Below are 14,565 nucleotides of genomic sequence, written 5' to 3'. Positions count from 1 at the left end.
TGAGAATTATTTCACTAATCGTTTAATCCGATTAATTGTTTAAGCCCTAAATTGTTTATTTCTGTGTATATAACTTTTGCAAATCTGAAAATGAAAAATTGTTGCACGTTTTCTATAAGTTTCCTTTGGTTACTCAGAGGCACATAGCTAGCTTGAAAACTTTCTGCCATATACCCTTGGCTGTCCTTCCACAGTGTTATTTCCACTGACCCCTTCTGTATATTTGCCTGGTGTTTTCCAGTTTGTGATTACAATCATTGCCATGGGTAGTTCTAATGTGAATCATTGCAGCAGTACATGTGTGCATCCTTAAGGCACTTCCCTTCCCAACAGAAAACAATACAGGGAGATCAGGGAAAGACATACCTGGATTACTTTTTGTTTAAAGCTTTGTTTCTTGACTCATTGCTCAGCCAGAAGGTCTTTGAGGCTTTTCACATTTATCTTAAAACATTTCCTTTTGTTTCCATATTTTACTGTCAGCCAGAATGAGCTCACACTGCAATAGTAAACGGCAGGGATAGAAGGAGGTGATGGATCATTTAATTCCTGCTAAAAAACATCACATCATATTGAAAGACACCCAAATATTATCTGGCATAGTAAACACAGTGCTGGACAAAAGTATTGGCACCCCTGCATTTATGTCAGATAATACTCAGTTTCTCCCGGAAAGCAATTGCAATTACAAATGCTTTGGTATTAATAAGTTCATTTATTTTTCTTAAAAGAAAAACCCACAAACAATTTAAAATAATTTCACACCAAACATAAAAAAAGAGGCAGACAACAGTATTGGCACCCTTTGAAAAATCATGTGATGCTTCTCTAATGTGTGTAATTAACAGTACCTGTTGCGTACCTGTGGCACATAACGGGAGGTAGCAATAACTAACTCACACTTGCAGCCAATTGAAATGGATTAAAGTTGACTCAACCTCAGTCCTGGATTCTTGTGTGAGCCACACTGAGCAGTGAGGAAAAAAAGGAGAACAAAGAACTGTCCCATGACTGGAGAAGCAAAATTGTTAGGAAGAATTGGCAATCTCAAGTCTAAAAGTCCATCTTCAAAGGCTAATGTTCCTGTGTCTTCCGTGCGCAGTGTTAACAAAAAGCTTAAAGCCCATGGCACTGTGGCGAACCTCCCTAGATGTGGATGGAAGAGAAAAATGGATGAGAGATTTCAGCAACAGATTGTCCGGATGGTGAATAAAGGACCTCAACTAACATCTAAACAGGTTCAAGCTGTCCTGCAGTCTGAGGGTACAACAGAGTCACCCGTACTATCTCGAATTAATAGTGACTCTATGGTAGGATGCCCAGGAGAACCCCACTTCTGACCCATAGACATAAAAAAAAAGCCAGGATGGAGTTTGCCAAAACTTTCCCGATGTTTTCTGATCAGATAAGACAGTAGTAGAGCTTTTTTGGGAAAAGGTATCAACCTAGAGTTAAAAGGAAAAAATAAATAAATAAGGCCTTTAAAGAAAAGAACATGTTCCTTTGCGTGAAACATGGCAGAGGTTCCCTGAAGTTTTGGGGTTGCTTTGCTGCCTCTGGCCCTGGACTGTATGACTGTTCATGGCAGTTGGAGGTCTGAAGACTACCAACAAATTTTGCAGAGCTATGTAGGGCCCAGCGTGAGAAATCTGGCTCTTTCTCAGAGATCATGGGTCTGCCAGCAAGACAATGACCCAAAACAAACTTCACAAAGCTCTAGAACGGTTTGAGAGAAAGCACTGGAGACTTCTGAAGTGGCCATCAATGAATCCAGATCTGAATCCCATAGAACACCTGTTGAGAAGGTACCCTTTAAATCTCAGGTACCTCGAGCAGTTTGCCAAAGAAGAATGGTCTAACTTTCCAGCAAAGCCTTGTAAGAAACTGAATGTTGGTTCCCGGAAGCGGATGTTCAGTCATTTTGTTTAAAGGTTGTGCTATAAAGTATTAGGCTGAGGGTGCCAATATTTTTGTCTGGCTCATTTTTGGAGTTCTGTGCAAAATTAATTTTTTTTTCATTCGTTTTTGGGTTTTTTCATTGCAAGATATTTATACCAAACCATTATTAATTGCAAGATTTTCCGGGAGAAATTGAGCATTATCTGACAAAAGTACAGGGGTGCCAATGCTTTTGGCTAGCAGTGTAAATGCTTTTTGACTGAATGTTTTCAGAGACATTTTTAACTTTAGCTATATTCATAGCCATTTAGAATTGATCAAAAGTATCAGGTAAATTATTTTAATTTCTGGCATTAAAATGTCAACATCAGACTCTCTTATAACATTTAAACAAAAAATAATTATACAAATACCTGCTGCACAGCAAAGTTTGGAAACAACTAAGTTTAAAAAAGGAATACCTAACTGAAACAATAAAACCACTTAAGGAATGATAAAATCAGTATAAGAGTGACACTGATTCATAAAACTCAATAAAATACAGTAGTTAGGATAACAGAAGGTAGAACATAAAGATAAGAAATAATACATCGGAATTCAAATGTGAAAGCCAGAATATCAGAAAGTCTTTGAAAACAGAAACTGCTAAAGCTCCATCAGCTCAGTTTCCAACATAAAACATATGAAAGCATCTTCATTCTTGAGCTAACAGATCCAAAGAGATTCAGTTTGTGCTAAGTTACCAAACATTATGAAATGCTGAAAGCAGTTGTGCAACAGATTGGAAGCCAGATGAGTGATGCGTAAGGTTCTCGTATTATTTGTTGAAATGCTTTTGTTATCTATTAGCAGCCTCATTGTTATTCGCTGACAAACTCATACAGAACTTATTTATATATAATAAAGTATATTATTCAAGGTATATTATTATTCAATAATACCTAGGTTAAACCAGATCATAAATCTAAGGCTATGTTCACACTGCTAGCCTTAATGCTCAATTCCGATTTTTTTGTGAAATCTGATTTTGTTGTGTTGCTGTTCACATTTCCAAATATATGCGACTTGTATGTGCTCTCCTGTGTGAAGTGAACTCATACAGATTAAGTGTCCCGCATGCGCAGTAGAGGATGTAATGACGACACAAGCAAGAGTGCTCTGTGTTTACAGAAGTAAACATGGATGGTAGTGCTGCAGCGCATGTAGCGACCTTTCCCAACCTTAAAAACTCCATCTTTTCAAGATGGTTTTAAAAAAAAAGACTGCTCTCCGCATTATCACCCGCCATGGTTGTTGTTTTCCATCCCGCTTCTGCGTAGCAAGACGCAGAATAGGGACCATGACCTGGCCGTTCAGAAGCAGGTCACTTTTGAAAAGGTCAGATTCGTATCAGATTCAGGAATGAATCACATCTGTGTTGTTCAGATTGTCATGAAAAGATCAGATACAGGTGGCATATGGGCAAAAAATCTGATTTGGGTCTCTTCAGGCTGCTGTGTGTACGTAGCTTAAACAGCAATTTTAAAACTGTTCTTTCAAAAAAACTCCAAGTAACCTTTGAACCTTCATAAAATATTTTCATAACTTTTGTGATTATACATCGCCTTACAACTAGTTGAATGACACCTCTTTCATGGACTTTCAGGATTTTACTGCGCTATGGTCTTTCCCATGACGGTCCTTAATAGAAATGTTGTGTTACTTCAGGAAAAACAATACAGCTTTTGTCCACTGGGGGGAGAACAAAATTGTCCAAAACTGAAAGTTCTTTAGTACTGCTTTAAATGTTTTGAAATCAGAATGAAACCTGCATAAACCCTGGAATTGCATCACATAGCATGTTGAGTAATGTTATATAACCTTAGTTTGACTTTAGTTCTACAGCAAAAACAGGTTGTGTTGTATCATTGCAAATGTAAAATATGTGGAAAGGAAGTGTGGACACGTGAGTGGCTCATGAGACTGTCCCCTCTTTATACCGCTGCAACTTTACTAAACCAGTATTTCACAAAGCTTATACTTCAAATTTTACTGGCGCCATTTTGAGTGAGTAGATGAAGTAAGATTTAGTTTGGAATGATGGTGGTTTGGTATGCAGATGGGAGCTCCGAAGAACTCCTGTGACCGTTTATAAAAACTTGCTTTATAGTTGTAGTAGTGTCAGTTTTTTATTTATTTTTTATTTGTAACATAAATATGAAAACACAGGCAAAAAAAGTATCTTATTTTTTTTGTTCTATCTTAACACACATTTGAAAGCATGTTCAGTATTAATTAGTTATTTTGTCAATATAGTTGTATTATTGTCACCGCTGCTTTTTGAGTCTAAACAAGTGAAAATCCATAGCGTATATCAGGGTTCTGTTCCAGATTTGGACCTGAGCTGCTTGTCTACTCTTTTGCATAGCGGCTGGAACTGAGCTAAAGGCAAAATGGCAATTGTGAGAACTTTCTTGGGCAGCCAGAGTGTGCAACACCTCTAGGTTTGCAAGGTGTTTCTAATCCAGCGCAGCTCTCTAGAACACCACTCTGACTTCTCCCTTCAAGCTGGCGGTGGATTCTGACGGCACAAACAGCAAACCTTGTTGCTCAAGCAAAACAGACACAAAAGCATCCACCCTTTGCTCCTCTCCGCGTTGAGACGAGATGTTCTGCCGCAGGGCCCGCGAGTGAGAAAGCCAGCAGATAAAACGTGCAGCGATAATGAAGGCAGCAGTGGCCCAGGTCTGTGTGTTTATTTCTGGGGCTGAGAAGGGCGCTCAGCCCCGGCGGCGCACTGCTACCGAAGCCGAGCCCCAGCGTAGATGGCGGCAGCGCAGTGGAGGATGCTCCGTTTGGAGGGATATTGATTTCCTCAGCGATCTGTGTGTATTTTTGGGAGGCCTGTGTGCCGGGATGGCCTCTGCCCCGTGACTCACTGATGGAGACTGCTGCTTGAGCATCAGGCCTCAGGCTTTGTGGGGTCTCCGAGGAATTGCTCCCCCCCTCACTGTGGGAAGGGGCAGAGGGTAGAGGGCATCAGCATGCTTAAGCAAATCTGCTGTTATTCTCTCTCCTCACCGCATGTTCTCACCTTAGAAGCAGCATCGTAGCTCCAGCCGAGGAGGAGAGGGAGGGAGGGGTGTTGATGTGAATATGTAAAACAAAGAAAATGTGAATTCCCATGTACTTATTTGTTATTGGCTCTCTGTTTTCCCCCAAACCACTATCATCCATTTTGTAGTTGAATTTGTCTGTGTGAAGCATTGAGTGTTATGTTTTCTCAGAGATGGTCAGGGCACATATACAAAGCACAGCTCTGAGCTTCTTTCCTCGCTGCTCTTTGATTGACTGTCCTTCCAATGGAAAGCGAACATATGATTACTGCTGCAGCTCATTGTTCTCATGCAGCTGTCATTTCACATACCTCCCTTTAAATCCCTCTTTAGACTTACCAGCATGCTCGTCACTTGAGCCGACTGCCTCGCTGGCACCGCTCCAGGACACTGGCTTTTCTCGCTAGTCAGTTTATATCTGCAATTTAAATGATGCTAAAACTTCATTAATTGTGCTCCAACTTCTGTTGATGAGACTTCAGCTTGGAGGCCCTATAATGTGATGTTCGTTTACTTCCATTTAACACCCCCCAACCCCCCCTCCTACCCTCCCGCTGTTGATTTTGACAACCAGAAGGAGAAAGCTTGAAAATATAAACTGTTATTGTTAAAATGTTTGTTTGTTAAGAACTTTCATCTTGTAAGGCAGCCCACCCTGCACAGGATTTCAAGTCAGTTGGGCTTTGCTTTCATGTCCGTCCCCTGACAGATCCATCCTTTTGTATCGCAGACTCAATGAATATTCAGGGATTTCTCCTCGGGGTTTGCGTACAATAAAGGAGTCGACGTCATGAAAGTTTCTTTTCCGTCCCTCCTCCCATTTTTTTCCCTTTTTTTGTGCTCATGGTGAGCTTTACACAATTATTACTGTTTATTTTGCGCTGTTACTTTGCACCTAATTAGGAATTGATGTTGAAGCTGTTAAGGTCTGAATTTATTTCAGGGTTTTTATTAAATCAGGGAAGTATTTTTCTTTCTAGTATTAATTCATTCATGCATCTGATTGTCCATCCATCAATCCATCCATCTATCAAACTTTTGTAAGGGCTCCTATAAAATGCACTAAAAGGGAGTCAGAAGTTTTGATATAAACTTCATAAGAAACCCACCTCTATTGTTAAAAAAGTTGACAATAAATAACTTTTAAAAAAAATTTTGCCATAATGTTTATAGGTTATGTTAACGATGTTCTTTTTGATTACAGGTTAACCAGATTCAGAAGACCGTCATAGACCCTCTAAAAAAGTAAGGGTTTATTTTCATTTCCTATTAGCTAAATGATATAAGCTGAGTTTTCAAACAGAAGAGTATTACTTAAGTTTAGTGGTTCAATAAAAAGTTAGTTTTAAAATGTGCCATTTAAAAAAAAAAAGGTTTTAGCAAAGTGTTTTTTGGGATGTCAGGTTTCATTTTGCGGCTTTGTTTTCCTGTAGGTTACAAGCTTATTTACCGTTCTGGTTCATTTAAGTCAAGCTCCATAAACATTTTCATTGTGTGATCTGGCTTCATTATTCCAGGACAGAAAGTAAAGCTGTTATAAGGTTGCATAGGAAGCTTTTCAGTCTAAGAAAACAGATTGTAAAAATGAACTGGGGAATGAGCAGAGCTCCTGTGGTTAGTAAGTGTCTGGAGGAAAGTTTATTTCCTAATATTCGCCCCCATTTGAGATGCTGTGAGTACTATTCCATTTCTTAAACCTCCCTCTTCTTATTTTTACACATGTGCACGCACACACATGCACACAAGAATGCAATGAAAAGTTACTGAAAGGAGCGGCTGGGCTATCCCACCCAACTTCCGGACTGCTAGTTAAGGCATTGCTTCCTGCTGTTAGCTCCTCCCCTAATATTACACATGTGCTAAGAGGACATAAGCAAAATTTTACAGTAATTTTCTGTTGACCTTTTTCCCCCATAAAGCTGTCATTTCAGAAAGCAACCCACCTATGTGAAGTGAACGTGCTGTGAAAACATGACCTGGTTAGGTCAGTGTCAGTGTGCGTTTATCCCTCCCTGCCTTATGTGCTCCGGTGGCGGAGCAGCGACAGGATGGAATGGTTCTAATTTCCTCTTCCTGGTGGGCGGCAGGCGGACGTGTGGGTAGGCTCAGAATATGGCACAGGCCCAGCTTCCTGGGCCCAGAGCCGTGGATTGGTTGATGAGGAGAACTGTCTCAGGACAGCACACGCTCTCACACAAGCACGCAGACAGCAGCCCAGATTTCAGAGGGAGGGGTGCTGAGCAACTTGTGCTTTAACGCCACTCTAAAATAGAGCAGTGAGAGAAAGCTTTAATTTCAGTGCCAAACTGAGCTGACCTCCCCGTTTTAATTTTTACCCTCCCTTACAGACAGCATTTCTAGTCATTAATTTATAATGGTCTTATCCATAGAAAAGCTGAGTCTCAAACCCTGCTGTGCGTTAGAGCTTCCATTAGGATTCCATTAGTGCTTCATTAATTTTTTGTTTACTTGTCTCTGAATATTTGTGCTTGTGATCTTGTGGCATTCTGAATACAATTGGCAAAAATTTGAAAAGAAGATTGTAATATTAATGGAAGACTCTCTTGATAATGTGTGTCTGTGTACATTGTGCTTCTCTCACTGCTATTTAGGCTTCTGGCCTCCCTCCTTTATCCTTTAGTCTGGTGAAGAGCACTGAAAACAAACTGAAAAACAGCCCTCCTCCACCCTCCGCGTCTTGTTTCTTTCCTTTAAAGCAGCTTGTGAGTTTCTTCCACTCAGTAGGGTCGCTGAGTGACATCACTGTGTTTATATGGGGGGAGGGGAGTGCGTGGGCATGGAGGCATGTGTGTTATCTAGGGCTCCCCAACGTAGCCCTTGTGCTCCGTTGTTGTTTTGGGCGAGACCGAAGTCAGGCCTGTTTTGAGACCTTTGCCCTGGGTTGAGCTTAGACTGAACAAAAAAAAAAAAAAAACACCACCCCTCTGTATCAGAGGAAGAGCGCCCCTGATGCAGGTCCAAGGGCTAAAGCCAAAGGGACTATATGGCCCCTGCCTGACGTTTGTGGGGCAGATATTGAATTCTGGCTGGACTTGTTGAATCTTTATGAAATCATTCTTTCTTTTCTATTCATATGGTAAAATATGTGCTTCTCTTCCCATAGGTTTGTATAAATAAGGAAATTTTTATTCAAACTCTGACTTTATTCTCTTTTTGTAATAGTTTCTTGTTTTTCTTTCTTAAAATAAAATTGTGATTCTTTAATACTGGCATATCTTTCATATAAGTAATTATAAACTTAATAGTTTTGTCCTACATTTTACTACCAAATCAGAGCGAAACTAAAAACACCTTTTTTGGATAGAAATCAAAGCCTAAATGTGCACCGTTCCCACCTCAAAGAGTTAGTTGCTATCAACATTCCCATATCCTGTTCTGACCTGCATGAGAGTTAGACAACAGCTTCCACAAAAACAATTCCCTTTCCATTATTTGAGCAGATTTCTGTCTCTTTTTACAGCAGGAAAGTTATATGATGGTGAGAGTCAGCAGGGACACTCAGCCTCCCAGACTGAGGGAGTCTAGACCAGACTTGGGCTTGGCTGACGGTTCAGACTGGCCTGCTTGTGGATTGGCAGCCGCTCATAAACACACTCCAGTCTATAAGCTATTTCCATTCAGCCTGTTCACCACAGCCTGGCCTGTAACATGCATCGTGGCGTGCCCTTGGCCCTCATGTCACATCCAGCTCTTCAGAAGGAATGCAACCCAGACCTTGCCTGGTTGACCAGCAGTTGCTCAGCCAAGACCAGAAGATCAGAAATGTTTTACCCTTCATGACATATCTGCTTGTTTTATGGCTAAGGAGTTAATTTTTAAAGTTGTATGATAATTAACATCATAAATCATTTACCAGAAGATGATTGAAAATTCTCTTGAAAAGACAGATGCCACCAAGAAACCTATTTCAGTAGTTTAATTCAATCTAAATAAGTATACAGAATTATTACAGAATGGGTAATGCATACAAAGATTCTATTTTTTGGTACATCTGTTTCTTTCGTCTAAAGGCTGCATCTATCCCTGTTTCCCATCATTCAACTTTCTGTCGTTGTACTTTACTGCATCATTCTGCAGCGATGAACTTCTGTGCCTTAAGACTCCGATCAATGTCTGATGGATAGCCTTTAAGCTTACAGCCTTCCCCGTGACTGTGGTGGTCATGCGTAACATGTCTGTTTTAAAAGCCTTTTTCTGTTTCTGTTGCTTTTTCACAGAGGCCCAATATGGACTTTTTCACCTGTGAGCAATTAAGAAAAATTAAGTATTAATACTATTGATTCAGTGGAAAAACAACAAAAAAAGTTTGTTTTAATGCTGTTTGAATTATTAAAAAAAAAAAAGAACAACAAAAGTCTTAAAAGATGCACATCAACATCTTGGATTAAAAAAAAAACTGTTTGGGAATCTTAATTTCTCCTCCTCCTGCTTTATAATGCACTGGAAAAAAATTGAGTCTTTTTTTTCCTAAAATAAGTTTTCTTCCCCAATTTACACTTTAAAATAAGAAAAATCAATTGCATCGTCTTATTTCAAGTGCATATTATCTAATTATCTTATTTTAAGAGTAAAAATACTCATTCCATTGGCAAACTATCTCCTTTACCTTCTCAAAACAAGGATAATGCAGCAGTTAGATAAAGTGTCTGTGTGCTGACCACAGCACTGTCCCATCGCAGGTTGAGACAATCAGTGTGTTTATCACTGAAATGGTACCAGGTGAGGTGTGCAAGGGGAATATATTCGACTAGCCTTTGTGTCAAAGAGCTGCTGGTTTGCTGCTGCGTTGTCATCAACCAAAGGAACTCTGTTGGAAAGCTCATGTCTTGAGGCCAGTTACATAATCCCCTGGCACTTGAAGTGTGTGTACGCTGGAGCAGATAGTAGACTTGAGGAACGGCATCCACCCTACCATACACTGGGCCAAAGTGGGATTTTATAAATAGCGGTAGAGCGTGGGCCGTGGGGCTGGGCTGAGCTTCGTGATGTCACTCAAACACTACTAGAGCACTCCTTGCTTAACTTCCTGTCGGAAACAATCCCTGCTTGTCCCAAAGAGATCCTCAGCGCCTCCCCCTTCCAACCATTCATCCTCCGTTAAGGCGCAGCACCAGACAGAGCTCTAATCTAGGATTTCACAATCCCTCTGCAGGGTCTGTGGTTCATTCATCTGCTGTGTGTAAAAAAAAAAGAAAAAAAGACAAGATTGGCATGTAGGGCAACATAAATTTTGGAGCTCACACCCTTTGCAGCTAATAATGCTAAAGTTAATGGCTCACATTAGAAAAATGCTTGTAGTAGTGTTCCTACACAGCTGATGAAGTGCTTCAAGTGATTCATTCAGAAAAGGTTTATCTGAAATTTTCATTATGACTGTTTTTACTTCTGACTCATGTGTAGTCAGCACCTGCACGAGTTATCCTCCAGCCTGCTTTTGAAAACAGTTTTCACTAGTTCCTGTTTATGTATAGCCCTGAAGAAGTACTCTGAAACTTTGCATCTCTTTTGCACTTTGACATCACTTAAAACTAAATCTAGCTCATTCTTACCCTCCAAAGTAAAGAAATAAAAAAAAAAAAAATTGTCCATAATTGTTTTTCTGGCTGGTTGCAGCCAGAAGACCAGATTCTGATTCACAAATGTACACATTCATTTAAGGTATTCCTGTTTCCCGTTTAAATCAGCCACAAAACCAGTGCAACTGGTTCAAAGTCCCAGGATGAAGCTCAGACTCCTGTTGCTAAGTTACAGATGAATTTTTTCCCCTATTTTTAGCGCTCAAGACCAGGATCCTTGTTGCAAGAATGTTTTTTCATTTGAAATATGATAATTGTCATAAAATGAATTGTTTCATGCCATCCTGAACTATAGTAATTAGATAATAGATGAGAGAAGCCTTAATGCAGAGCCGTCCTCTGGGGGATGGAGACTACATCTACACGAAGATGTTGAGTAGAGCCATTTTATTAAATCATCACAGCTTTTATGAGGCAGTGCATTTTTTTTTTCAGTGAGATCAGTTACCTTTTCTTCCAACTTAGCCTGAGAATATCATTCTTATTGTTTTGTCTGATTTATTTCAGGTACAGCGGTGTCTTCCCGAGCCTCAACATGGCAGTGAAGCGGCGTGAACAGGCTCTGCAGGACTACAAGCGCTTGCAATCTAAAGTGGAGAAGTATGAAGAGAAGGAAAAAACCGGGCCGGTTATGGTCAAACTATGTCAGGTAATGTTGGTGTTGCATCAATGCCTGCCATGGTCTGAATGAAGAGAAGGGAGGGCTCACCTGCTTTTGTTTATTACGTGTCCTGAGAACGGAGCATCAGTAGTGTAAAAAGACACAAATGCTGACTGGATATGAATAAAGTAGTTTAGCACATGCATACAGTACATGTGCACTCCTTCACCCACGCAAGCTGGCAGGCTCTCTCAAGTTGTGCCTTTTCAAAAAAAAAAAAATCCCCGCTGCACAGCTACAGGCATAATTGAGAATTGTAGAGACACACATACACGCAGCGCGAGGCCACTACAGAAGCGTGCACATTCACAGATAATGCTGCAGTGCTGCCTATGCTGTTGCCTCTAACACATCCTCACATGGTGAGCCACCCACACACACAGGGAAAAGCACCGTCAGGGGAACAAAGCCTTGAAGAGGCCCAACATCCCTGCCCTTTGAATCCCTGCACTCTTAAAGAAAGGACCCCACCTCAGAGTTAGTGGGCCATTCCAGCACACAACTGTGGCGAAATGAAACCTGTAGAGGGATACCTGTGGTAAAGTGGCACCTAAACAATATGTTACTGTATGTTTTTTTTTTTTTTTTTTTTTTAACTCCCCCTGTCCCCCTTAATAAAAATTCTCACCCTCTCACAATTATTCATTGTGCGTTCCATAACTCCATGCCTACAGCAGACTACCCACTAATACATTCACACAGAGATCAGTGGTGCTGGAGTCCACTCACAGCCAAGTCTGCCCACATTACCCACTCCTCCTCACTGTGGTCGTGATTACAGCCTTTTTTTTGCACCGCATCTCCGTGGGAATTAGGCAAATATATTTCATAACAATAAGAAAAACATCACTCATGGTGGCTCAGGTAATGAATTTACTCAGAACCAACTTATATCAGTGGGAATGTGTGTTTTCTCTCCTAACCTGGAACTGTTTTCTCGGAAAAGAAGATAACATACATTGTCACATTCTGGAAAACTCTGGAAAGGGATTTCATCATTCATTCATTCATTCGTCCATCCATGCATCCAGCTTACAAACTCTGTAGTTTTTCAGGTGTGCTCTTCATAGTGGCTCTCATAGTGAGGGTTTGTATTTTTAAAACGATATCAGAAAAGACTTCAAATTGGTTAAACTTGAGTGTGAGAAATGAGGAAGTGCAGCTTTGTAGAAGTTGCAGGAACCCTGCATGTTCTCTATAGTCGGGCACGTGTGACCTGTTGGTCTTTCTGTTATTTTTCAGGCAAAAGATGAGCTGCGCCCAGTCAGGGACGACTTCGAAGCCAAGAACAAGCAGCTTCTGGACGAGATGCCCAAATTCTACCAGAGTCGCATCGACTACTTCCAGCCCAGCTTTGAGGCTCTCATCCGTGCGCAGGTTAGTAAACTTCTCCATAAACGCAGACCCACGAAGGCGCTCGCAGCTGCAGACACACCCTTCCAGCAGTGAGCTGTTAACAGTGGATAAAGTGTCTGATGAAGGGTGTGTTTAACTCAGGGCAGTCTGTCTCCCTCTCTGCGGTCCTAATGTGATTAACCCCCAGTAACGGCCCACGCTGCTTTGAGGAAGGCCTCATCTGTCTGGCTCCGCTGCTGTCCTGCAGGCCTTCCTCCAACCTGGAGTTTGTCTTTAAGCAGCTGAGTGTCTGAAGTTAGCGCCGCCACATCCCCTCCCCCCCGACACAGACCTGCTTGGCCCATGTCATTTCCTCTCTGGGACAGTCACTGGAACACACCTAATTAGTAAATTAGATTATCTGAGACTTATTGACAATTAGGAGTTTGATGATGCACTTTCAACTTGCAAATTGAGCAGGAAAAAAAAAGGCTGTATTTTAAGAATCTGTTTGTTAAACTAGTTTTGAAGTATTTTCACCTGGACATTTTCAACAAGCAGAAGAAGAGGAAGATGGGTAGAGCTGATCTTGAGCCATGCGCTCCTCTTCATCCCTGCTGTGTCAGATAAAGGCACAAAGGCAGCTTTTGTTGTGAGCATTCAACTTCTCTATGAGAGGTCTCATCCAATAATGTTCAGAGTCAGCACAGGCTGATATGAGCTTCTCACAGTGTCCTAACCTCTGCTAAAACAGGCTGAGATTCACCCAACAGGCTTTTTAGAGCTGGACCAGATTTCTGTTTGTCTTTATGGATTAAGCTGGAGATTCCTGTTATATCAAAGTCTGAATGTTTTTTTTTTATCCTAATGACAGTTAAGAAAAAAAAAAAAATCCCTGACTTTAGTTTAATTTTTATTTAACTCTGTGCTGCAGAGTGAAATAAAGATGCATTTAGAGACGAAAGGTTGAAAGAGTTCATAGCTTTGATGCATTTGATAAATATAAAACAAAGGCATCAACTTACAATATAAATAATTAGAATTAAAATAATTAAATGTTAATTGAACTTTGTTGATCTCACATTGTAGTAATTTACCTCTGCATTTAACCCATCCCTTTGGGGAGCAGTGGGCTGCCATTGTGCCGCGCCCAGGGAGCAGTGTGGGGTTAAGGGTCTTGCTCAGGAACCCATAGTAGAGGCTGTGGGATGCGAACTAGTTACTTGCAACCTTCTCAGAGCACAAGCGCACAGCCCTAACCACTAGGCCAACAATCCCCCACAACTGAATCATACATTTCTGGAAATGAAAATAGTTATATTGGGTTTGATACTGGGACTTATTAAAAAATGCTGTTCATTAAGGAATGGTTTTTAAATTAATATTCTTATTGTACTTATACCTTCGAGTTGTTTTGTTCTCAGCATCAAACTTATATTTAATCAGCTGGGTAACCTGTTGGGTCTGAAGCTCACAGCTTATCAGCTGTAGCTTTTAAAAAGTATTAACTTACCATCATTACAATGGATTTTTTTATTCTAAACAACAGAATAATGATGAGCAGAGTAGTGACGTTGCAACCAGCGAACCAGATCTGGATTCACAAATGATGGATAAAAAAACCTGAGGTCTCTGGTAGTTTCTCATTAAATACCACAGAAATTATTTAATATGAGTTAAAACGGAAGCAGAAGCCGAGCATAAAATGTTCAGGGTGAGCTACTGTCTTGCTTAGAAGAAACAGTTATTTTCAGATTAGAGACGGGAGATATGGACCCTAAAATTCTATCACAGTAGTTTATGGTTGTTATTGAGATGACTATGAAATTACATTAAAAGGTATTTTATTATTCTTTAGCATCATCTTGTCTACATGTTATAAAACTGCATACTGTGGTTAAAAAAAAAAAAAAACCTACCTGTTGATAAATAGTACGCATTAGGCAGGGCAAAAGTACTTCAAAATAGTATATAGTAG

The 14,565-nt window shown here is 40.5% G+C and overlaps 1 protein-coding gene across 1 annotated transcript in view; it reads left to right on the top strand.

Annotated features, from left to right (window-relative positions):
• Positions 1 to 14,565, top strand: part of bin3 (bridging integrator 3) — a 39,775-nt gene that overhangs the window by 22,699 nt on the left and 2,511 nt on the right. The window contains exons 6-8 of the mRNA XM_015389191.1: positions 6,199 to 6,239; positions 11,099 to 11,240; positions 12,495 to 12,629. Coding sequence (XP_015244677.1) covers positions 6,199 to 6,239; positions 11,099 to 11,240; positions 12,495 to 12,629 — 318 coding nt within the window. The remainder of the gene's footprint in view (positions 1 to 6,198; positions 6,240 to 11,098; positions 11,241 to 12,494; positions 12,630 to 14,565) is intronic.

Source organism: Cyprinodon variegatus, unplaced genomic scaffold, assembly GCF_000732505.1.
Source record: "Cyprinodon variegatus isolate N-32 unplaced genomic scaffold, C_variegatus-1.0 Scaffold451, whole genome shotgun sequence".
NCBI classification, from domain to species: Eukaryota; Metazoa; Chordata; class Actinopteri; order Cyprinodontiformes; family Cyprinodontidae; genus Cyprinodon; species Cyprinodon variegatus.
The sequence above is the reverse complement of the archived record's forward strand: the minus strand, read 5'-3'. Positions and strand labels throughout refer to the sequence as shown.